General features: G+C 44.4%; 1 protein-coding gene and 2 non-coding genes across 3 annotated transcripts; 1 reads left to right on the top strand and 2 right to left on the bottom strand.

Annotated features, from left to right (window-relative positions):
* Positions 1–14147: 14147 nt before the first annotated feature.
* Positions 14148–20173, bottom strand: LOC134399535 (myelin protein zero-like protein 1). Its single transcript, XM_063127608.1, has 3 exons — positions 20116–20173; positions 17946–18139; positions 14148–14630 (listed from the first exon to the last, which is right to left on the bottom strand). The coding sequence occupies exons 2-3, from the start codon at positions 18129–18131 to the stop codon at positions 14238–14240; spliced, it is 579 nt and encodes a 192-aa protein (XP_062983678.1). The 5' UTR covers positions 18132–18139; positions 20116–20173; the 3' UTR covers positions 14148–14237.
* Positions 20174–22606: 2433 nt separating this feature from the next.
* TRNAP-AGG (transfer RNA proline (anticodon AGG)) lies at positions 22607–22678 on the top strand. The gene has a single exon. It is a non-coding gene; the product is annotated as a tRNA-Pro (tRNA).
* A 759-nt stretch (positions 22679–23437) lies between these two features.
* Positions 23438–23509, bottom strand: TRNAP-CGG (transfer RNA proline (anticodon CGG)). Its single transcript has one exon. It is a non-coding gene; the product is annotated as a tRNA-Pro (tRNA).
* Between the last annotated feature and the right edge of the window lie 948 nt (positions 23510–24457).

The raw sequence follows: 24457 nt of genomic DNA, 5'->3' as shown, positions 1-24457 counted from the left end.
TGGGCAGTTTCCATTGGATACTGCACAGTGATCTCCCGAGACTTATGGTGTTCTTGTAGTTTTATTTAGACATTTACAATCAGAGAGCACCATGGAGGTAGATACATTCCAATGAGCAAGAATTTGCTATGACTGCATCAGATTCCCAAAGAGAGCAACTGCACTCAGCCTCAGCCAACACAGAGATCTCTTTCTTCTCTGATCTTCTCCAAATTTCAACAGCAAACTGGCTGTTTCTCACATCCAAATACACCCTGCAGAGTAAGGGTCCCAACCCTTGTAGGTAAGTTGTCCAAACAGGAAAAAACATTCTGAATGTTTGATAAACATTAAGTCAGGTTTGGTGATGAGATTTTTGTGAAGACACGGTGTCTCATGAAATCTGAAATGGGAAATTTTAAGTGCTATGTACAAACCGGGATCACAAACCCAGTTTGATCCCAGTTTGCAAACCAGGCTCTTTTTAGGCAGTGTTTAAATCATAATTTCCTGGTTCAGACATCATGTGAAATTTTAATCTAACAAGCAAGAAAGTCTCATCTCACATGAGAGGAGGAAGGGAAGTAGGTAGAATGTTCAATCTCATTGCTTGAATCTTTCTTCAACAAGCCACGGTTTATTGGAACAGCAAGATCACATCTGATTTGAGCTATTGATAAGAGTAGAGTCAATCAGCACCTTTTAGACAAAGCTATAGAGACAAGCAAAGTAATCAATACAACTCAAATTCATAATACCAGGTCCAGAACCACAAACATGCACCAGTCATACGTACGCATACATTGGTGCAGAAGTTAAGTAGCAAAGTATGGGCATGTATCCCTACTTCTGCCAGACTTCTTGGTTCTGTCCCTAACCTCTTTAAGGGTTCTCTCCAGATACTTCACACAAGTCCAGTATCATTCTATGTCACACTTATACCCAAAGGACTTCACATGATTCTTATTTCTATAATTCCACCCCCACTATACACACACACACACCACTCTGTACCAGATCAGTCCACACATCAGTAAAACACTGGGCTTCCTCTTTAGACCATGAGGGTTGGTATGACAAGAGTAGCAAAAATTGCCTAAGGCATTTAGCAGTGCCTCCAACATTCTAGTGACACTCTTGTTAAACATCACTCAACACAAAATAAGGAGAGTATTCTTGATGTCACGCATATACAGAACTAATAGGAGTTCACGATATATAAGAACTACAAACATAAATATCATATTATGTGTTTACCTCTCCGTTCTACAGACATCTTTTCTGGAGGACTGACAGTCACTAGTCTATCTCATGACAATGCTTGCATAGAATTAGGAATGACAAAACTAAAGCAGTACACACACACACACACACAAGAGAGAGAGAGAGAGAGAGAGAGAGAGAGAGAGAGAGAGAGAGAGAGAGAGAGAGGTTTGAAGCATTGCCTGTTGTCATGTCAAGTGTACAAAATATTTCATCTGACAAGCACATCAATGCAAACGGGGAGCCCAAATGAACAGAAAATTTCATCCTATGAGAACTGAATTGCTCTTGAGAATCCCAAACAAGGATGCCAGTTACACAAAAGAGAAGATGGTGAGAAGGGTAACATTTCCAAGGAAAATGAATGGACTTATCTGGTTTGATACAATTTCTGAGATTATCAAGGTACTGATATTACCAACTGTGGTTGCCAACATCTAAGGAGCAGAAAAGAAAGAAAAAGAGCAGTGTTGGTGGTAAAAAGAACTGCTTAGGTCTTTCAAGATGACAATTGTCTTCCAGCTACAAGGGCAAACTTGCTGGGAAGTGTAAACTTCTAGTAATGTGTGTGTGTGTGCTGGCATTGGAGAGTAAAGACAATACATTCAGCAAATTAGATTTTCTGCTCCCAGCTCTCTTCTACTATTTTGATATGGATGTTGTAAAGAACTCTTGGAGTCAACCCATCATCCACATTCAGGACCAATACCTCTGGAGACACATAACAGGACTCTGTGATGGACAAAACATAACTTGAGGACTAGTATCTGTAGGACATACGGTGGGAAAATGCCTCCTGAAGTTTCAGTTTCCACAGTCTGAAGTTTCTTCCTGAAGTTTCCACAGTCAAGAATCTAAAGTTACAGATTAGGGATGTGCTCCGCTCCGATTAGGAGCGTAGAAGCAGTAGCGGATTGGCCTGCTCCGCCTTACCCAGAGGCGGAGTAGGAGCAGACCGCGGACCCCCTAGAAGCAAGGCGAAGAGAAGCGGCCATTTTTCGGAGCTCCAAGTTCAGGCGGAGCGCTCCGGTCGCCATCTTGAAAACATTTCGCCATAGGATTGCATTGCGGCAAATAATCGCGCATAACTACGTTGTTTTTGAAGCTATCATTCTGAAAATTCTTGTGCACAGAGAGTCGTGGATGGGGGTCATTTTGAGACCACTCTCACCTCTCTGCATCGTACGGGTCACGGGCTATATTTTTGTGAAAATCGGGTCAACCGCGCGGCTCAAACTGCGTTTTCGGCTTTTCGCCCATAGGATTGCATTGAGGGAAAGAATCGGGGATAACTGGGGGGGGGGGGGTTAAGCTATCATTCTGAAAATTCTTGTGCACAGAGAGTCGTGGATGGGGGTCATTTTGAGACCACTCTCAACTTTCTGCATCGTACGGGTCGCGGGCTATATTTTTGTGAAAATCGGGTCAACCGCGCGGCTCAAACTGCGTTTTCGGCTTTTCGCCCATAGGATTGCATTGAGGGAAAGAATCGGGGATAACTGGGGGGGGGGGTTTAAGCTATCATTCTGAAAATTCTTGTGCACAGAGAGTCGTGGATGGGGGTCATTTTGAGACCACTCTCAACTTTCTGCATCGTACGGGTCGCGGGCTATATTTTTGTGAAAATCGGGTCAACCGCGCGGCTCAAACTGCGTTTTCGGCTTTTCGCCCATAGGATTGCATTGAGGGAAAGAATCGGGGATAACTGGGGGGGGGTTAAGCTATCATTCTGAAAATTCTTGTGCACAGAGAGTCGTGGATGGGGGTCATTTTGAGACCACTCTCAACTTTCTGCATCGTACGGGTCGCGGGCTAGAATTTTTTAAAAAATCGGCGGGAAAAATACCTTTTTCAAAGGGCTGAGGGGCAGAGTCAGCTCCCGGTCATGATGATCCCAAAGTTGGAGGAGGGCATAGGCAAAACAGGTAACTTGGGATTCTGGGAAACTTCTCTTTCTTCATCTGAACAGGCTTTTCCCCGTGTTTTTTAACACACCTCGCAGGGATGTTGTGTGTGGGGTGCCCGATTTTCAAAAATTCGCCAAAAATCAGGGGATGATGGGATTGCTTTGAAACTTGGCGTGCGTGTGTATATCCCCATGAGGTGTCATGGTGCCAAACATGAGGTTTCTAACTTGAACAGAAAAAAAGTTGTATACTTTTTTAGCTTTCAATGCAAGCCTATGGGGGGGGGAAACGGAGCTCCGGATCCGGAGCTCCGGGCGGAGCGGAGCGGAGCGGAAGTGGGCGGAGCGGGGGCGGGGCGGAGCGGCCCGATCCGAAAAATGGCGGATCTGCAAGTGAAGCGGAGCGGGGGGTCCGTGCACACCCCTATTACAGATATTCTCACAGCACATTCTAAATTTAAATGATCAAATTAACTCAACATTCCCAAGGATGGTGAATGGGACTTCAGTTACTATGAAAGCCAAGAGTGATGTACTATGCCAATACTTACATGCGGATAAATCCAAGTACCTGCTTAGATATTAACATTACAGGTGTCAGGGTTGCAGTTTCGGCAGCAGTCTGGAGCAACCCAGGAGTCAGGACCAAAAACCACCAATCAGGATCAGAGGACAATGCAAAAGGCAGACTAATTTTAAAAAGTAAGTATGCATGGGCATTGTTTGTGTATGATGTTTAATTGGAAATACGAACATGTTTTGTTTTAAAATAAAATACCTATGTGTTGTAGTTCCTCTCTTTTTTTGTTTAGCCCTGAAGAAAGCCCAGTATATATGCTACAGGGCTGAAACACATTGGGCTACTTCAAAGAATAAAGCTAGGGTGACCAAGTGTGAGGATTTCCCCTGATTTGTCTAGGTTTTTGTTCTATTCTGGGTGTCAGAGGGGATTTTCTGTAATGTCTGGGATTGACACTCTTTCCCCTTTAAGGTTGCCATTAGTGTGATGGTGGTGGTGGGGCTGATGTGATTTCCAGAGGTGCATCATTACACACACACACACACACACACACACACACACACACACACACACACACACTGCTCCAACCGGGGCCTTAAATCAATCAATCAATTTATTGAAGGCAACCAAATAAAGGTTTTAGCCAATTACATAGACAAAAGTTATACACAGAGTATAAAAGCGTGTCATATAATTTTTTTTCAAAATGTTTAAACTTACATGCACATACAACTAAAACCTTACATCTCAAGGCAGGCCACATGAGTTTGTCTAAGCTGAGCAGCCTTCACAGCAAATTTGGCTGTGTTAAACATTACAAACCTGTTTGTACTGGACAGTAGATCTTTAAACTTGTCCATATCACTGAGGGGAGGAATCACCCTTAAGAGCTTCTCTAAATATTTTCCCCTAGGTGTTTCATACAGTTTACAATGTAGCATATAGTGGGAAAGTGTGTTATTCCTTAAAGGCACTGATTGGAGCAATGGGGCGGGGGCAGGAATTACATGCTTTCCCCTCCTCCACTCCAGTCAGGGCCTTAAAGGCCCCAATTGGAGTGGAGGAAGGGAAAGTGTGTCATTCCCCCTTGCCACGCTAATGGCAGCCACCATTAGCATGGGGCGGGAGGAGTGATGTACTTTCCAGAGGCCCCAGAAAGCATGCTTTCCTGCCCACCCACTGGGTGTCGACTTTTTTGATCTCTCAGATATGGTCATCCTAGTAAATGCTATATACTTCTTGAAGCCTTTTCTCTTTTGGGGTTTTTTTTTTTTTGTTTTGGATATGTTGTCTGATCCAGGATCAGAGAAAAAGACAAGAATCAAAGCTAAGCCTGGTCCAAATTTTCAAGGGCCATTTCTGTCGCCTCCAGATGGGCTGTTTATAGCTATGCAGCAAAATTCTCTTTGGAAAAGAGAATCAGAGTGGCCTTCAAATGCACAGTTTCCTCACCTTACCAGAACTATTAGCTCACATGGATGAACTTGAACTCCTATTACATGAAGGCAAATACGACTTGATAGATAGGTATAACTGAAACTTGGTGGGATGAGGAATGGTGGGATGACTCCCATGACTAGAATATAGCAATTGAAGGATATAATTTGTTCAAAAAGAACAGAAGAAATAGAAAGGGAGGTGGAGTTGCACCTTTCTCGATCCTCCCAGAGTGCAGGACACGGAATAACGGGCTCAAGTTAAAGGAAGCCAGATTCCAGCTGGACATCAAAAAAATCTTCCTGACTGTTAGAGCAGTATGACAATGGAATCAGTTACCTAGGGAGGTTGTGGGCTCTCCCACTCTAGAGGCATTCAAGAGGCAGCTGGACAACCATCTGTCGGGGATGCTTTAGGGTGGATTCCTGCATTGAGCAGGGGGTTGGACTCGATGCCCTTATAGGCCCCTTCCAACTCTGCTATTCTATGATTCTATGAAACATCAGCCAGCATTGCGCTTACTCACTCAAGCCTTGAGGAAGCAACGTCAATGACTCAGTGGTGAAAGTTATCTAGTGTTGTAATGAATAAAAACTTGTTAAAGGGGGTGGAGTGTAGAGAGAAGGCAAAAAAAAGTCTCCCGTCTTGCACATTTTTTGTGATCTTTTGCTTGATCAAATAAAGAGATTTTGGAATTTGGAACTTTTCTTATGGCCATCACAGCTACCTTTGCTTTTTCTGAAACTTGGAGAATACCTCCTCTAACTACTAGATCGAGCTACCCAATTTGGATCCTATTGACTTTTTTTTTTAACCTACTACTATCTAAAATAATCTCCAACTTTGTTCATATAAACAGCAGCATCAGATGAGCATTTTATAGCACGCTCGTTTCTGGCCACTTACAGATGTTTGCAGGTCCTTTTGATGCCATCTGCCTCCCATGCGTCTCCCACTCCTTCTGGTCCTTTTTCCATGAAAAAATAAGACCCAGAAAATCTGTTTTGGTTTGAAACAAAACATTCTGCCATTTCCTGCTGTGTGCAGGAGAAGCAGCATGGGAAAAAAAACACCCACTGAATGGGCCATGTGGTCTTTGTGGACGTCCTCTTTCTTCAGCGTCTGAAGAAAGAAGAAAGTGCTCATCTCTATTGTGGAAGAGAAGCACGATTCAAAGCGATGAGACAGAAACACTATTTCCCTCCATCTGAAGAAGCTCGAAGACTGCTTAGTTTCTTTCTGTTTCCACCTCTAAAGGAGCCTGTGTGCTTTGCCTAGTATGGAGGTTTATTTGAATAACAGCTGGAGTTTATATTTTCTAAGATGGGGGGAAAACATATCTGCTGTTCTTTCCCCCAGGCAGCGGCATTAGGGCAGCTCCGGGTGAAACTGGAATCCATCTACACTATTGCTTTATAATGGTATTGAAGTGCACTGATAACTCGCTGCTGGGACACAATCCACATTCCATATACTGCTTTCATAGTGTTATTTCCTGTTTTTTATTCCACATTCGTAATGATTTGACACAAGGTGTAGATCTGGCCCAGCTAGAGCATTATTTGAATATCTGCACACTCTTTCTCCCCCATTCCATATCAAGATTGTGATCCTGCAGACTTCAGCATCAGGTCAACTTTTTTCCTCTCCCCACCATCAACCTGCATCTTGGGACATTTTGACTGATGAAGAGATCTGGAGCTCTCAAAAGCTTGCAATTTTTTTGGCAATCTTTTTGATACAGATACAGCTACACTCATACAGATGTTGAGGATTTAAACTCTTACTTTTATACTGTGTAATAAGAACTCCACTCACTTGCTCAGAAGGCAATAATACATTGACCGTATTCAGAAGACACCTTAAACCATGGCTTTAACCATGGCGAATAAGGCTTTTTGCTTTATTCACCATGGTTAAAGCCGTGGTTTAAGGTGTCTTCTGAACACAGCCATTGTTCATTCAGGCTGCTTTTGCATTCCCAAGCAGCTCAATTGCTTCTCCCACCCCTTCACAAGTGCTCATTCATTTGTAAAGTAATTGCTGCCAGGATATACCTTCAAGTAGAGATGGGGACAGAGCCATCAGCATTTTTATCTTCAGGCTGTTAGCCATGGCCCCAAGTAATCCTTGTTTGCCTGTATAAGAAAAGCAAGTCAGCCGCACATTTAGTCAGCAAAACAAAGCTGGGTGTGCCTAATTCACGGAAGCATGTCTTCTCAAATTACTAGGTCAGTTTCACACAAGTATCACAGTTTCTCCTCAGGACTGAAGGAAAAACCAGAGACACCCAGAGCTCAGGTAGACCTTGTTATTCAAGCAAGGCTTCACTGCAACAAGAAGCCCAATTATATTTGTTCCTGCCCAGAATGCAAATTCTCCTTCCACTTGAGTCAGGAAAGCACACAGGCTGCTGCTGGCTGCCATTGCCACTATTATTGCTGCCCCCTTCCTCCCCCTCACATTTGCCCCTTCCCTCCTGCCTGCTGCATCTGTCTCCCTCCTCCCCCTTTCTGCCCCTCCCCCCATTTCTGCTACTGGTGCTGCCCATTCTGCAGGGCAGCTGACTCTCTGAAGAGCTGCATTGGCTGGAAAAGTGGCTCACACAGCTCTTCAGAGAGGCAGCCATGCCCAAATGCCTGGCTCAAAGTCTCCTTCCTCAGAGCCAGGCATTGTGGGAGGGGGATAAGATCGCCTGTCCTTCCACAATGCCTCAGAACCAGCCTTTGGGCTGTGGCTGCCTCTTTGAAGAGCCAGGCCAGCCACTTTTACAGCAGACAGCTCTTCAGAGAGCTCAGCCACCTGCTGGCTTGCTCTGAGGGGATCGGCAGAGTGTGCAGTGGCAATGGTGGCACCAATTGGGTGCGTTGGGAGGGGAGTGGGAGACATGGTAGTGGTGGTGGCAGCAACAGCATAGGGAGGGGGTGGGATGGCAGCAGATCCTCCTGACCGGGAGAGGGAGCATGCAACTTGCCACTTCTCCTGCTCCACTGCCTGGGGCGAGGGCCTCACTCTACCTCATGGGAGGGCCAGCCCTGGGAGGTGTCATTGTCCAGCCTGGGTACAGAGTTAGTTCAGAGCTAGAAGGTTCTTCATGGAGAAGCTGCAATTATGCTGCTTATCACACAGAGCAGGGGCCAGCAGTTCCTGAAAACTGGACGTAGGCAGGCTAACCCAGCCATCCCCAACCTGGCATCTTCCAAATGAGTTGATCTACAATTCCTATCACCAGCAGACAGTGAGGGATGATGGGACTTGAAGTCCAACACACAAAGGGAAGGAGTGTAGCTCAATGATAATGCACCTGCTTTGCACACAGAAAGTCCCGGGTTGAATCCCCAGCACCTTCAGGTAGGACAGGAAAATCTCCTGCCTGAAAACCTGGAGAGCTGCTGCCAGTCAGCATCGATAATACTGGGCTAGGTGGACTAATGGTTTGATTCGGTGGCCTGGTTTGCTTGTCATGACTATGGGTTAAACAACCCACAATTGATCACAGCTACACCAGAGTGAGCAATTGCATTGCCTTCTATGCACTCAGCACCTCCTCTTTACATCCAGCTTTGTAAACAACCCAGGAACGTCTCATTCCTGGGTTGCTGTTGTGACATGTAAACCCAGCAATCTGGGTTGTTTAGGATTTTAATTTAACAATCACCCATGATTTGTTGTTGGGTTAAATCTCTGGGTTGCTTAATCCCAAACAAGCCGCAGTGCCAGGTTTGTATGTCATGACAACAACCCAGAAATGAGCTGTTCTTGGGTTGTTTTCCAAAGTGGAAGTGGGAGAGAGGGAGAAAATCAGCATGCTCACTCACTCCTGCATGCTCACAAACAACCCAGCCATGGGTTGTTTGGTTGTGTGAACTGGGACTGTATAAGACAGCTTCCTATTTTCCTTTGTAACATCTGGGGGACACACAGAAGTTTGTGAATTAAGATTTTCAAACATACCTGGCCCCTTAGATTTGCCAGAAATTAAATCTTTGGCAGCAATCTTATGCACACTTACCTCTAAGTATGTCCCATTGAACTCTCAGCTGCAGCAGTTTTGGCGGGCGTGACATCCTCTTCCCCCCGCAACATCATGTGCCGCGAGTAGACTGAGGGGGAGGATCTCATGATCAGCTGCAGCAGGTTCAGTTTTGGGAGAGTTAGCCTTGGCCACCCTGGTGGGTGACCTTCTGCAGAAGAGGGACAAGGAGAATGCCACCCCTGTTACTTCTTCTTGATCTCTCAGTGGCTTTTAAAATCATTGGCCATGGTATTCTCCTGGGCTATCTCTGTGAGTTGGAGTCACTGGCTCAATCCAGACAACACGTTTCTCAACAGTGGTTTTAGAACTCCACGGTGGAGTTTTTACACCACCGCTGAGAAAGGTGTTGTTTGGCAGGGAAACTCCACACAATGGTGGAGGGGTTTTTTTTGGAAAACATTCCACACAGAATATCCGCATTGTCCAGAGGAGAGTTCCTGCCCAACCATTGTGTTGTGTCTTGTGTGGTGGGCTCTATGGAGTTTCCCACTGCGTTATGTTGATTTTCCCCACTGGCTATTGAAGATTAAAATAGTTTTTGATTTATTGTAATCAAAATTGTTTTTAATACTGTATTAAAAAAACCACTATTTATATATATGACCCACTTAGATTTTTTATATTAAGCAGTATATAAGTATTAATAAAATAAATAATAAACTCAGCAGGACTTAATTTTGAATAAACATGTTTAATATTGTGCTGTAAGTAAACAAGCCATAGTTTGGCAGAAAGGAGATCCTAGAGTTTTTATGCTGTCTTTTATAAGTGGCTTTTATAGCTTTAATTTAGCATTTTAAAGACTTTATCATTGTAAGCTACCCAGAGAACTTTGTTAAGAAGAAACATAGAAAATGTTGAAAATAAATAAAATAAAATACTTGAACATACACATTTTTACAAGGAATAAATCTGTTTGGATCCTTGTATTTGTCCATATGTAGGAACAGAAGCAACATTATTCCAACATATCATAAATGTGCGTATTTTTTTTTTATTATTTTTTTTTACACATTTTGGTGTACAGCTTGCTAGTTCTGGACTTTTCCCTTTTACTCCAAAACATCTCCAAGGCATTCCCGGCCACAGCTTTGGAAGGAAAATTGTTATAAGAAAACACTGCTCATAAAGAGAGCTCAGCCAGTAATATTTCAAAGTGCTTCAGAAAGTATAATTCATATTATACTGAGTATAACCCTAATCATTCTTCAAATCAGGCATAGCAGAGCTACATGTGATTGACTTATGTACTTCAGTGTAAGCACACATGACCCTGATTCAAATTTGGACCATGGCGCTCTGGAAGGGATTTAAGCTTTCTGCTTCCATTTTTGACCCAAAATTTTGCCACCTCCATAGGGATTTTTTTTTTTTTGAAGTCTCCATTGATTGTAAAGGAGACCTTTTTTTTTTATCCCCCCGCCCCCCATGAGAGGGTCGAATTTCAGGACTTCTATCCCCCCATGAGAGGGGAAAAGTTTAAATCCCCTCCTTTTGGAGCACCACAGCCCTGATCCAAATTAGGGCTGCGCACACTTACACTGAAGTAAATAATTCAATCACACATAGCTCTGCTAACCCGTGATTTGAAGAATGTTTCGTTTGGCCCTGATAGTTAAGACAATGGCTGGGTTTGGACGACATGATAAGCAATGGTTGATTAATTAGCCAACCATCCGTTGCACTGCTTTTTGTGTCATCTGGTGGGCAACACACAACTCACGGTATGCTATTTTGATGATTTAACCAACAGAGAAAAACAACCAGCTGCTCTCTGGATTATCTGGAAACCGTTGATTAATGTGTCATCTGGTGGGCTTCGTTGCCTAATTTCACGTGTCGAGTATGCTATTTTGGAAATCTATAGAGCCCTCTGGCAAGATGGGCTGAAAGCGCCCCGGCCGCTCTGCTACAGACGCTGAAACTCGATTCAGAAGTCTGCTAGCAACCCATGACGGCTGCCTCCCCATCCTGCCCTCAGTGCGCTCAAGCACAAGGGTGAAGTCAGAATTACATCTCCACCAGATTTGACCCACAGCGGGGGCAGAGGGCCCTCACCCATCCTCTTCTCACCAGTATGACCCTGGAGAAGGGTCTGCCTCAGCTGAGCCCACCCTGCAAAGCAGACCAGAGTATCAGCCATCCACCTGAGCCATGAGGTGAACTTGGAGAGCAGACCTGGCATTATCCTCGGCTTGGAGTGGCACGTCTTCACCCCCATTATGGAGAGCGACCCAGTAACACCTGAGATCAGAGAGGAGATGGAGTTGTTCATCAGAACTGAAGTGGGCAATGTCCTCTCCTCTGAACTGCCACCTTCCCATGAGGAGCTGCAATGCATTTTCATGGAGGCCACTGAGGAGACCTTCATGGAAATTGTCTCCAAGGAGGGGGAGACCGTCAATGAAGAAGCCCTAGGAGCTGCAGCTGTTGTTTACACTGAGTTGGATGACCTTCTGCAGGAGCCGGAGGAAGAAATGCAGAAGCCAGAGGTGATCAAAGAGGACCCGCTGCCCCCCGCCTGCAGCTGCAGATGACATAGGCCCTGCTTCAGAAACACACCCACTGATGGACACCCAGAGGTAAGCCCAGCTTTGCAACAAGTGCAAAGCAAACTGGCTGCAAGGGGCAAAGGACCTGGTCACAGCCACAGAGGCCACCAGAGGGAGAATCCATGACCTTTCCATATGCATGTTGGCCGAGAAAGAGACCAGATGCACCAAGGAATGTGTCCTCACTTTGCGGGTGACGTGCACAGCCACTGAAGCCATGGAGGGATGTGCTCAGGCCATAAGGGAGTTGGGGGAGGCTGTGCGCCTATGCTTTCTTGACCATATCCACAGCCTGACCGAGGCCATGACTGCCACTGATGCCATCAATGAAAGAGGCATGCATGACCGCACGGCTACCATTGGCTGTCAAACAGAAACCATCTGGACCTTATTACTGGCCTTCCGAGGAGTCCAGCATGCCACACAGCAGCAACCCTGCTACAAGCCTCCATATGGATACATGCCACCCCAGCAGTATCTGCATCCACCTCTTGGCCATGCATATGGGCCCCAGCAACTGCAGCACCAGAGCCCTCTGGGATGGCATGGGGATAATGCGAAGGTGCTGCCCGCCACTACTCTGGAAGCCTGCTAAAGTGTGCCTGCACCATACCATAGACTCGGATGAGGAGGGTGAGCAAGGGCCTGGGGGCAACGTTCCACATGAGGCGGAGTAGGCAGTCTATGGCCTCTCCCCTTCTGCTCAGTCCCCTCTGCTGAGATGTGTGCCCACCACAAGTACACCCCTATTGTGACAGGTGGCGCCTATCTCCTGCCATTACTGTAGCGGCACCTTCTCTCCAGCGCAGCTGGATGGTCAAGGACGACCATCACGACGTTTCTTCTGGCAGAGATGTCCCATGAGAACCCCTTGTTTCTCTCTTTCTGCCTTCAGCCCCTCAAGATGCCAGCATCCTCTCACTCAGGACCAGCTCAGCAAGCCCGGCCCACTCCTTGCATGCAGCTGCGGGTCCAGCACCGCCGCCACAGGCTTCTGTGGTAACGAGGTTTGTGTGTGGACAGGTGGGAGGCAGGGCAGTATCTACAGATAGCAGCCCGACACTGATGTCTGCTGTTGCTCCTCTCCCTTCCCCCTTCTCTTACCCCACTGAACAGTGAAGTCCGCTGAGCGTTGCCTGGCCTTCCTCAGCAGGCTACACCTGCAGCTGGAGTGCCACCTGTGCCTGAGACGCTTGGAGCATGTTGTGTGGCGATGCTGCCTTTCAGTCCCCCTGATTCCTCCAGCAGCCCCAACAGAGTGACCCAGCATCCCCCCTCCCATCCCCCCAGTGGCATGCTTCTCCCCCTCCCGTTGTGCAGCTGCGGAGTAGACATAACAATCTGCCCACGGAGTCGTGCTCCCATGCTGTGTATGTGGCTACTTCCACCCCGGCCCTGCCTCTACCTCCTCTTTGCTAGGGGCCTGCCCTTAGGCCGTCATGCCCACCGCTCCTCTCCAGGTCATTCTCCTCCCCCCCCCCCCGGGCCACCGAAGAGTGTTGAAAATGGGCAGAAGATAAGCTGTCATGGCTGCCGTTGAAGCCGTCACCTTGGCGACGGTGAAGATAATGAAGAGGAGGAGGCCCTCCATGCTAGGCGGCAGCGTATGGGCACCCTTATGCCCAGTCATCTCCTGTTTGCTGATGCTGGAGGCCCTTCAGTCGCTCCTCCTGGCTCTACCCCAGCCACAGTGGCTGCTGGGATAGCACTGGGAGGCTTGAGGGAGGAGGAAGGGTGGTGAAAGGGGTGGGCGGATTGTCACCCAATACTATTAGTATACTCAATGGGAGCTGCAGCCGCTCGATAGGGGCGGGGCAACATGACATGTGGGGAGTACCCGCACAATAACGCACTGTGAATTGACTATTTCCTCCTCTGTTGACTAAAGTGTCATCCGAAAATAGCCAATGTAGCATTGTAATCTTAGAGGTTTGGAGGATGTTGAGTATGAGGGTGCTGTTGCACTATGTCCTGCTTGTGGGTTCCTGGTCAACAGATGTTTGCCCCCTGTGTGAACAGAGTGCTGCACTAGATGGACCCTTGGCCTGAATATAAGAGTACAGCTCTTATGTTCTTAGAGGTTCTTTTAGTAAACAGGCTTAAGTAGGGATGTCAGAGAAATCTGCAATGGACTCAAATGAATTAAGATTTCTATGAATCTGACCTGCGGATTCATAGAAATGCAGCGAACGAGCTTTTCCGAGTAATATGCATTAGTGCTGATGAACACTTTCACAAATGTGATAATGCTCTTTATCTAATGCATATTTAAATTCTGGTTCAAAAAACTGATTCTGTCAACAAGTGGATGACATAACAAAAGACAATCTGACAATCCACGAAACAGACAGAATAGATGTAACAACATCCGTACATCCCTAGGCTAAAGATTTCCATGTGGGTATGTGTTTAATATGTTTCAGTTAACTTGGTATTTAAATGCAGTGATACATTATGTCTTATATTGCAACCCATCCCAAGTCCTTTCCAACTCCATTGCTAAATGTCTAAGTAAAGAAGACAGCAGAGAACACTATAATTACCTTAAGAGGTGTTAGTTTTCAGAACAAAGACCTTGGAACAGATGCTAAAATGCAGCAGAAGTGCAAGTGGCCAAAATGATGGCCCATTAAATGAAATGTTTCCAGAGGTAGCAGCTGTGGCTGTGGTTCCAGTAGTTCCTGTTGTTCCTGTTGTTGTTCCTGTTGTTCCTGTTGGTATTTCTCCCTCCAAAATTGTGACTTTGATATTTCCTGGCTCAGTAACTATGTCAGGAGGGTTCTTAACATCACAAACATAAGTTCCAGTGTCTTCAAGTTGCATGTTTACTATCTTGATCGATGCATCTTTCATAGCTAAGTTTCCAGCCCAGCTGCATCGGCCATTAAATTCTGTATCCTTCCCTGGATATTCCTTCCCATCAGAATAATGGAAAAACTGTAATCACAAAACCAGACACATTAACCTTGCATAAGTACTGAATTTTTCTTCTTGCTTTGTAACAAGAGTGGGGAGCCTTTTTCAGGCCAAGGGCCAAATTTCAATTTGGGAAAGGTCCTGGGGCTGCATTTCAACTGTGGGTGGGACTAAAGGCAAAGTGGATTTGGCCAAAGGCAGGGAGGATGGGACCACAAGCCTCTGCATATCTACTCAGAACTAAGCATGTCTACTCAGAAGCAAGCAGGACTGAATCACTCTGCAGCTTCCTCCTAAGGCCACAGCTCCTCCCCACTACAAAGAAAAGCTCTTATCTCTGATCAGCTGCTGGTGGAGATAATAGCAGTTCCCTGCTGAGCAGGGGAGCCTTTTTTAGGGCCCAGCAGTGGGAAAGTGTTCTAGCAGCCCCCAAACATGATGAATTATTAATAATGTGCTGCCTTTTAATAATGTATTGTTTTTATATGTTTTTAATCAATTACATATATTTTATGGTGTTTTGTATTTGTGTTGTACCCCGCCTCAATCCAGAGGGAGAGGCAGTTAATAAATAAATAAATTATGATGATGATGATGATGATGATGATGAAAGTCAGGAATGGGGGGATGAAAATTAAAGGTAAAAGAGGATGGGATTTTAAAAGAGGGGCATGTCCACCAGCAAAGGTTTTGTGGACCAGATAAGATAGGCAGGATTATGCTCACAAATCAGAGGTTTCCCTCTTCTGCTATTATTATTATTATTATTATTATTATTATTATTATTTCCTGCTTGTGGTGTTTTTTCTAGATGGACATGACGGGCTTTGCGAAGTCATGCTTCCTTTTACAGATTCAGGAATTTCCTTACAATTGACCATGTTTTAAGTATGACTGCTTTCTTGATGTTGGTGTGGATGTATTTTGGTAGGACTAGTTTCTGAAGGTTTTCTGTATAGTTTTTTTGATGTGATGCTGGAGACTGATGTGACTAATGGAATAATTGTGACCTTTTCTTGTTGCCATAGTTCTTTAACTTCCATGGCCAGTGGTGTATATTTTTCTCTTTTCCTCTTCCCTTTCTACAACATTTTTGTCATTAGGTATTGCTTTGTCAATGAGGTATGCGTGTTTTTTCTTTTTGTCTATAACATTATGTCTGGTTGGTTGCAAGGTATTATCTTGTATGAATTGTTCTGTCCCAGTATATTTTATGATCTTTATTATCCAAGTTTGTTTCGGGTGAGTATGTATAGTATGGTGCAGGTTATTTGATGAGGTTGAATTTGATGGCCAGTTGTTCTTGAATTATTTTTGCAGCTGAATTGTATCTGTCCATATAGTCCATTCCTGCCAGCATTTTACAACCTCCTGTTACATGCTCTATTGTTTCTTGGAATTGATGACATTTCCTACATAAATCTGTTGTTACACTGTTATCGTTTATGATGTATTTTTGGTAGTTCTTGGTTGCTGTAACTTGATTCATCATCATCATCATCATCATCATCATCCACTTTATTTACAATTGCAAGGAATTTAAAGTGACTTTAAATTTAAAGTTCTTCTTTAAATTTAAAGTTTAAAGTTCTTCTTTAAAGTTCTTTAAAGTTCTTATCCTCTCCATTTTATCCTTACCTTGTGAGGTAGGTTAGGCTGAGAGTCATTGATTGGCCCAAAGTCATCCAGTGAGCTTCATGGCTGAGAGGTGACTAGAACCCAGATCTCCTGAGTCCCAAAAACTCTAACCTCTATACCACACTGATTTTCTCAATGCTTTATAACATTATCTAGATGCTTCCAACATGGAGACTGACCACATAGAACTTGGGTTCTATGCAGGATGTTCAATGGATTCAGAGAAAATCATAGAATAGTAGAGTTGGAAGATGCCTATAAGGCCATCGAGTCCAACCCCCTGTCACTCTCAGATGCAGCCTGCTAAACTACCAGTCTTTAGGTGCTTCCAGATGAGGCTTTTATTGCACCATCAACCTGCCTCATTCACAGAATTTAACAGGGGTTCTAATCAACATTGTCTTCCACTTGATACTCTCAAGTGTTGCCTACCACTTCTTCCATCTTTTTTTCTTACTGTGAAAAATACCATTAAGGAAGAAAGAACAGAAGAGCTGCACAATGCTTTCTGATTGTTAGTTATATGACTCCTTCACCTGGAAGTATCCTTTATTTTTGTTTCTTTTTAGGAAGGCTCTCCCTGACTTACTGCTCAATCCTATGCATGTTTATTCTGATGTATGTCACATAGAGTTTGATGGAGTTTACTCTCAACTAGTATGTATGCCCAGTATTTCAGCCTAGGGCTTCAATCAGTAAATTCCAGAAGAGATATGGTTTCACTTGAAAAAAACTTGAGGTCAGAACATACAGACATGTCATGATTTCTGGGACCTAAGAGAGCAAAGAGGCCATATAACATGATGATGATGATGATGACGACGACGATGAGTGATCTACTGAAAAAAGAACTGAGACCAAAAAATCCTATATATTCCTATAAATTAATAAACTAAGAGAGAGAGAGAAAGGAGAGAGCTGGGAATTAGCCCAAGCTACAAACTTTTGCAGGGGCATGGAGAGAAATAGTATCATTGACAAGAGGGAAAAGAAGAAAAGCAGTGTAAGTGGTGGGAAAATGTGGAGATTTGGTGTACAGTCCTATGCATGCATTAAGAGGCTACAAAGAGACACAAAGAAGTGATAATAAGATATAAAAGGGAAGGATAGATGAAGATAATTGTGAAAGCAACAGCTCAAAGTTGGGTGGTTTTTTTGGTTTTTTACTATTTTTGAGAACAGGCAAAATATGGCCAATATCAAGTGCTGTCCTTCCAAGACAGGCAGCAGTTATCATAAGACATCCTTACAAACAACAAAAGTAAGAAGTACTGTCAAAATCTATCATCCATGTTTTCCACAAATTCTTACACAAATTGGGCCTTACCTCAGACCGAGTTTGCATGACCACCGCAGCTCACCGTGGCATTTTTAAGCACAGTGAATTGTGGTATGTGATGACAGTCATTTTCAATAAGAAAGCCAGGGCATACAGACATCATGGCTTATTGCAGCATCTGTTTCCAGCAAGGAGCATTATTGGCATGGTTAACAAACCACCCACAATGTTTTAGCATTGTGGATAGTTTGTTAACCACACCAAAACCCACCCTTGCTGGGTTCAGATGACATAATAAGCCATGTCGATTACCTGCCATGGTTTGACTGCTCAAAATAGCCACTGGATTGCATCACAGCTCACCGTGGCTTATTGATGGTAGATGTAGTGATGGTGTAAATCAGGTCATTAGCTGTTACCGTAGTGGGAAGAACAGCTGATCCCTCCGGTTGGAAGCTCCAAGTAACAGTTGTGCCACTGCTGACATCCTCTGATGATGTAAATGTGCAGCTGAGTTTCACATCTGTCCCAGGCTTTACAAAGAGTTCTGCTGGGGTGGACACTACCACAGCCAAAGTGTCAACTGCTGAAGAACAAGATGCCATCTGGGTCCCTGGACAAGCAATAAAATTACATTACTATAAAAATATAGAGAGTTAGACAAAGTCATGCATAGACCAGTCTGTTTTTAAAGGTGCACTTCTCCCTTCCTCAACTGCCACAAGAAGGGATTCTGCGGAAACATCTTGCCCTGTGGAGACACAGCTTGATGAGGTGTCACCCATCTAGCTCCCAGTGGAAGTCCCTTCCTCCCTCAACGGCCACAGATGGGCTTGAACATTGAACTCAAAAGGGGAAGAGACATTGCAGAAGAGAAGAAAGAAAAGAGGAACAGGCCAGCAAAGATGAGGTATGTTCCCATCCTTGTAGGCAGCTGAATCATCACCCGTTTTCCTCCTCCTGAATCACCACACATGCATCATCCTCATACTTCCCCACCCTCCTTTCCGACCCCTTGCCCTGTGCCTCCTGTCTTTCTTAGATTATATGCGTGAGGGCAGGGACTGTTTGACTGTTGATTCCTGTAAGCTGCTAGGTCAGTACTTGCCCATAGGGAAACATAGGACAGCACATGCCCATAGGGAAAGCATAGGTCAGTGTTTGTCCATAGGGAAACATAGGATAATATTTGCACATAGGAAAAATATACCTCCCCTTCGGGAACCATATTTGCCCATAGGGAAAATATACTCACCCATTGAAAAACATGACAGCACCTCCCTATAGTGAGCTCTATCATTCCTGTGTTGCACAGTTATAAACCATAGTTTGAAATACACTTGGTACTCTTATTGGGATTGGATGCTATTGTGTTTAGTGTATTCAAAGCATCACACAATTGGACCCCAGCCAATGTCATGCTGAAAATTTCTCCCATTCTCATTCAATTTGGTAGAAAGGAAATTGCTTTCGAAAAGAAATTCAAAGGAGAAGAAATTTCAGAAAAATTGATGGATTTGGTTTAGGATTCTTGTGCTTTCGTGACTGTCCTGTCTTTCATTGTACAACCCTATGGGCAAGTGCTGTCCTATGGTTCCCCATGAGCAAGTAAAGTCCTATGGTTCCCTATGGGAAAGTACCCTATTTCTTCAATTCTAAGACACACTCCCCCCCCCATATAAACATCTCTAAAAATGGGGTGCGTCTTAGAATCACGGGTGTGTCTTAGGGTTTTTGTTGTTGTTGGTGGTACTGAAATTAGTGTGCGTCTTACAATCGATGGCGTCTTACAATAAAAGAAATACGGTACTATCCTATGTTACCCTATGGGCAAGTATGTATTCTATTAATAAATAAATAAGGTTTCCCTATGGGCAAGTACTGTCTTTTGTTTTAGTATGTCCCATTGCCATGGGTCTGTTAAGACCCCGATCCCCATAATCTCTTTTTACCAAAGTCTTATTCCAGGCTTGCCCTCCAGATGATTTAATTACAACTCTCATCAAGCACAGCCAACTATCAAGGGTGATGAGAGTTATAGTCCAAAACATCTGGAGGGCATTGGGTTGGGGAAGGTTGCCCTACTCCGTCGGGCATCTTCCAATCCAGTGATCCACCTTGACCCCACCATTCTCTCCCAAGCTCATGTTCTCAGGTATAGGAGGCGTGGCTAGGCAAGAACATTAATCACGCTTGCTCGGCCCTCTTGTACTTTCCACGCGCCCCAGCATGAATGGGAAAATCACAGCAGCCCCTCACACAAAGCAAAAGCCACTAGCAGCCATAATGGGCTGCCCGGACCACCGCCTGCTGCCGTTAGCCCCGCAGCCATCTTTCTGCCTCCGCCCACTTTCCCGTTATTACGTCCCCGCCCACCTTCTATCCATTGTTGGGGGTGGGGTGGAAGTGAGCAGCAGCGAAGCAGAAACAGGATCAAGTTGCCAACGGCTTAAAAACAAAACGTTAACAAATCATAATTTTAAAAAACAAACCCAAGATTAAAAAGATTTTCTCCAGGCACAACAGCAGCATGAGAAACAGCATTTTAAAAACTACTTTGAAAAAGTTGCAAACCTATGAACTCTTTACCTGGGACTAAAGGAACGCAGTGGGGATTTCTACCGAGTAACCATGCATAGCAGCTTTCTCCAACCTGGTGTCCTCCAAGAGTGTTGGACTACAACTCCCATAATTCCCAGCCAGCATGCATAGATAGGATCAGGCTGCATGTACTTCTCAAGCAGCTCCTGCACGAGGGTGGGTGTGTGTTGCTCTCAATCACCCAAGCAGCGCGGCCTGTCACGGCACGGGGAATCAACCCCGCCCTCCCTTTGAACAAATGACGGGGTGAGCGCTACGAGAAAGGGTGTCGATTGTCCTCGCTCATTCCCGGCGACCGGGGTTCCTTCCCGAGAGGGTAAATGGGGATTTTGTTGAACGGACAGCCCCGGTGGGTCAGGCAGGCTTAATAGGGCTGCAGTCCTTTGCCGGTACATCTCCTCAGAGGTATTTTCAGTTGGACGTACGGCCCGATCCTATGCATGCATGTTTACAGGGAAAGAAGATCCACGAGTTCAGTAAGGCTTGTTTCTACCGTGAGTCAGACTGCAGCCTCAGTGGGACTTCTGAATACAAGGATCAAGCTAAGAATCGTCTTTTGGGTTTTGCGGTTGACCTTTGCGATGACTACCTGCTCTTACTCACCTTACCCCAGGCAGCATTGCTGTCGTAGCTTATGGTTTTAGGCAAGAAGCAGCCGAGCCGGATTTTGAGATAACCATAAAGGGTGGCAAATTCTCAGTTATTTATAGAGCAAATCCTATACCTTGGCTGCCTATACGTTTCCGAGCCCAATTAAGGTGCTGGTTTTTTAACCTATAAAGCCTTACACGACTTGGGACCACAATAGCTGATGGAACGCCTCTGCCGACAAGAACCTACCCGTACACTATGCTCAACATCTAAGGTCCTCCTCAGAGTGCTCACTCCGAGGGAAGCTAGGAGGATGGCAACAAGGGAGAGGGCCTTCTCAGTGGCAGCCCCCCAATTATGGAATGATCTCCCCGGGGAGGCTCTCCTGGCTCCAACGTTATATTTTCGGGGCCAGGTTAAGACTTTTCTCTCAGGCAGCTAACAACATATGCTGAATTTTTAATTGACCCCAGAATAATTGTTTTAAATAAATATTGTTTTTAAATAAATATTGTTTTTATGCTTTTGATGGTTTTAAATTTTTGTATATCTGTTTTTAATTTTCATTGTTTTTAACTTTTGTAAACCACCGAGAGTGCTTCGGCTATGGAACGGTATATAAATGTAATAAAATAATTAATAAATAAATACGTTTACTCAGAACGAAGTCCCATTGAGTGAAGCGGGTATAAGATTGCAGCCTTTATTATATTCAAATCTCCACTCAGCCATGAAGTCGCACTCTCTCAGCCTACTCCAGCCTACCTAACAGAGTTGTCTGAGGATACAAGTGGAAGGGAGCAGAGAATCATGCATATCGCTTTGATCTCCTTGGAGCAAAGGTGGCATCTAAATGTAATTAATTAATTAATTAATTAATTAATAATAAGAAAGATATGTATACTTACCACCAGGGGGCTCCACCTTTTGAAATGGTCTGCCCAGTGAAGGCTGGTGGCTCAGATTGTGGCGGGGCTGTATATCCATTCTGGGTTTCAGCCAGAACTAGCTATGCAAGGCGCTGAAATAGGTCCGGCACCTTGGATAACTCCTTTAGAGTTCTGGCTGGTTTTGGCTGAAACCCAGAATAGATTCACAGCCCCACCGAAATCAGAGCCACCAACCTCCCCTGGCTCTGCCATGGGCAACAAAACGTCCTTGGATTTGGGCTGCCCTAAAAAATACTCTCCTCCATCTTTCCTTTCGTATGACTTAACATAGCCCCATCCAACATGCGCTGCATGAAAATGGGGAAATAAATAAATACCTTTCACGTTATAGCCCACTGAACAATTTCGGAAATACTAAATTCAAGAGGACGGGGATTTATTTATTTATTTTTATGGGAATACAGCCACTGTTCTTTCTGCACCCAAATCCTAGCTGGCTGATGAAGAAATACATGGCAGCCAGTAAAACTCCCCGCTTGTGGATTACCTTACTGATCTCACACTTCGTATTTTATTGTTTTTCGTGAGCCAAGGGCTATAGCAACAAAATATACAAACTGATAACAAACCGAATGTAGTACAGAGACCAATTTGGGTGTAATTTTTTGTTATGCAAATAACATCCTGTCATAAGTAAATCACATTTAAAAGGGATTGCTTACTTCGCTGACTTTATCCTTACAAAGCCCAGGTAGGTATCTCAACAAACAAGGGGTTCTTGTTAAAATGTAAAGGTTTCAACAAAGCAGGTGTGTTGTTTATATATATAAATAATAATAATAATAATAATTTAGATATTATTTAATCTAATGGCGTCAATATTTTGGAATCGAGATCATTGCAGTTTAAAAAGGAGGAAAAAAATACCCAGCAGTCTCTAGGAAACAAGAAAGCTGTGTTAGCTTCTTGTAAAAGACCGTGGAACCTTGCAGAAGCGTGGCTCGTTGGTCTAGGGGTATGATTCTCGCTTAGGGTGCGAGAGGTCCCGGGTTCAAATCCCGGACGAGCCCATTTTTTATTTTTATTTTTAAACAAGACCTAGGAGCACGATACCAAAAATAAAAAAATAAAAAATATATAGTTTCCGGATGTCTGCCCCCCTCCCCGTCCATGATTTTTTATAAGCGTTTATAAACAGGGTTTCTTAGTATGAAAATTATGTAATTTACGCGCACGTAAATTTTGAAAACACGATCCTTTTGCTTTCCTTGTTGTTCATTGCATAACTTTAAAGGGGAATTAGAAAAGCGATAGCTAATTTCTTTCTTCCCTTCATTCTGCTCTTTATTTCCTGTATTATTAGAAATAATATTAATAATTCGGGACAATGATAATAGAAGCACTCCTGAAGGAAGCCTGAGCAGAATAAAATAAAATAAACGCAATAGGTCTGCGTGACCATTAATGCATCAACAAACATCAAAATAAAATAAAAATGCGCAATTCCTAATGATCCGACCTTCCTTTTTCCTTGCGTGCTCTACGTATGTGTTTTTATACCCTCCTTCTCAGCCCTGCATCTGAGGAAATGTTTCAAAATAACCTTTATTGAATATATATTTCTGCTATCTTTCAGGTTAACCTTCTCTCTTTTGGTTATGCAATTGTCTTTGCGTTCTGTTATTTTGGTTATGCACTAAGGTATTTGCACGTCTTGGCCCCTTCCCTCTGCTTCACCCTCTTCAAGGATCTAATGAAACAGCTGTAAAATTAATAAACTGCTGAGGTCCCCCAAAATAGGAATGAAATATATCACTCCTTCTAACTACGGGCTCGTCCGGGATTTGAACCCGGGACCTCTCGCACCCGAAGCGAGAATCATACCCCTAGACCAACGAGCCGCTCTCAACTCGCTCTTCCTCAGCTCACTTCTTCACTTTTATCCCGCCCCTATTGCAACTGCGCGAGTACTCTACTTAATAGTTTGCACGGCTTGACATATACACACACCCCTTCCGTTTTGAAGAATGGTTCCGTCCACGGTCGTGGCAATACCATTCAATACGGTCAAATAAGGTGACGGAATCATCCACCTGCCTCGATGGGGGAGTTTATTTTCCTCAGGCGGGGGGCTATGGGAGAAAGAAGCTCTTATCTCCGCGGGAAAGGGAGAGACCACTCCGCATTGGCTGAGGGCAAATTCCCCCTTTCCTTTATATACAGAATACAGCGTTCTGGCTGAGCGTTAGAATTCCAGAGTGAATCCGTTCGTTTGGATAATTCCTGTTAGTAGAACTGGAAAAAGAGCAGGGCCATTTCTCCTTCTTCACAGAATTATTTTCAGGCGCCTCTTTTCCCACGGCGGAGGGACAGTTTTCACCACACAGACTCTCTTCCTTTCAAGTCGACTTGGAAGAAGTCCAACGCGTTACCCTTTTCTTACTGAGCTCAACAAACGGGGCAAGTTCCCGGATGCTGACGAGTCTTTGTGGTAAAAGAGGTTGCCAACGTCCGTCCACCCTCCCTATCTGAGCGCCTGTGCCTTTCACAATTCCATAACAGACGAAGGTCCATAATAAGTACAACTTTCTTGGCAGGGAAAATTCACTTTCCATTTGAATACTGCTTGTTGTGATGTTTTAAAGGCCAGAAACGCCCTACAGGGTGGGTGGGTGGAAGGAAGAACATGAAGGCAGAACGTGTGTGTGTGAGTGCCTGGAGCAGTATATTATTTTAAATGAAGCGGCCTGTGCCAAAAGCAGGAGGCATCTAAAATGGCCTGCTTACCCTCAACGTTAATGAATGCAATCTCCATTCTCCACCACTGAATATGGACAGTTTTTGTAATC

The sequence above is a fragment of the Elgaria multicarinata genome, chromosome 5 (assembly GCF_023053635.1).
Source record: "Elgaria multicarinata webbii isolate HBS135686 ecotype San Diego chromosome 5, rElgMul1.1.pri, whole genome shotgun sequence".
Lineage (NCBI taxonomy): Eukaryota > Metazoa > Chordata > Lepidosauria > Squamata > Anguidae > Elgaria > Elgaria multicarinata.
Note: the sequence above shows the minus strand (reverse complement) of the source record. Positions and strands in the feature narration are given on the sequence as shown.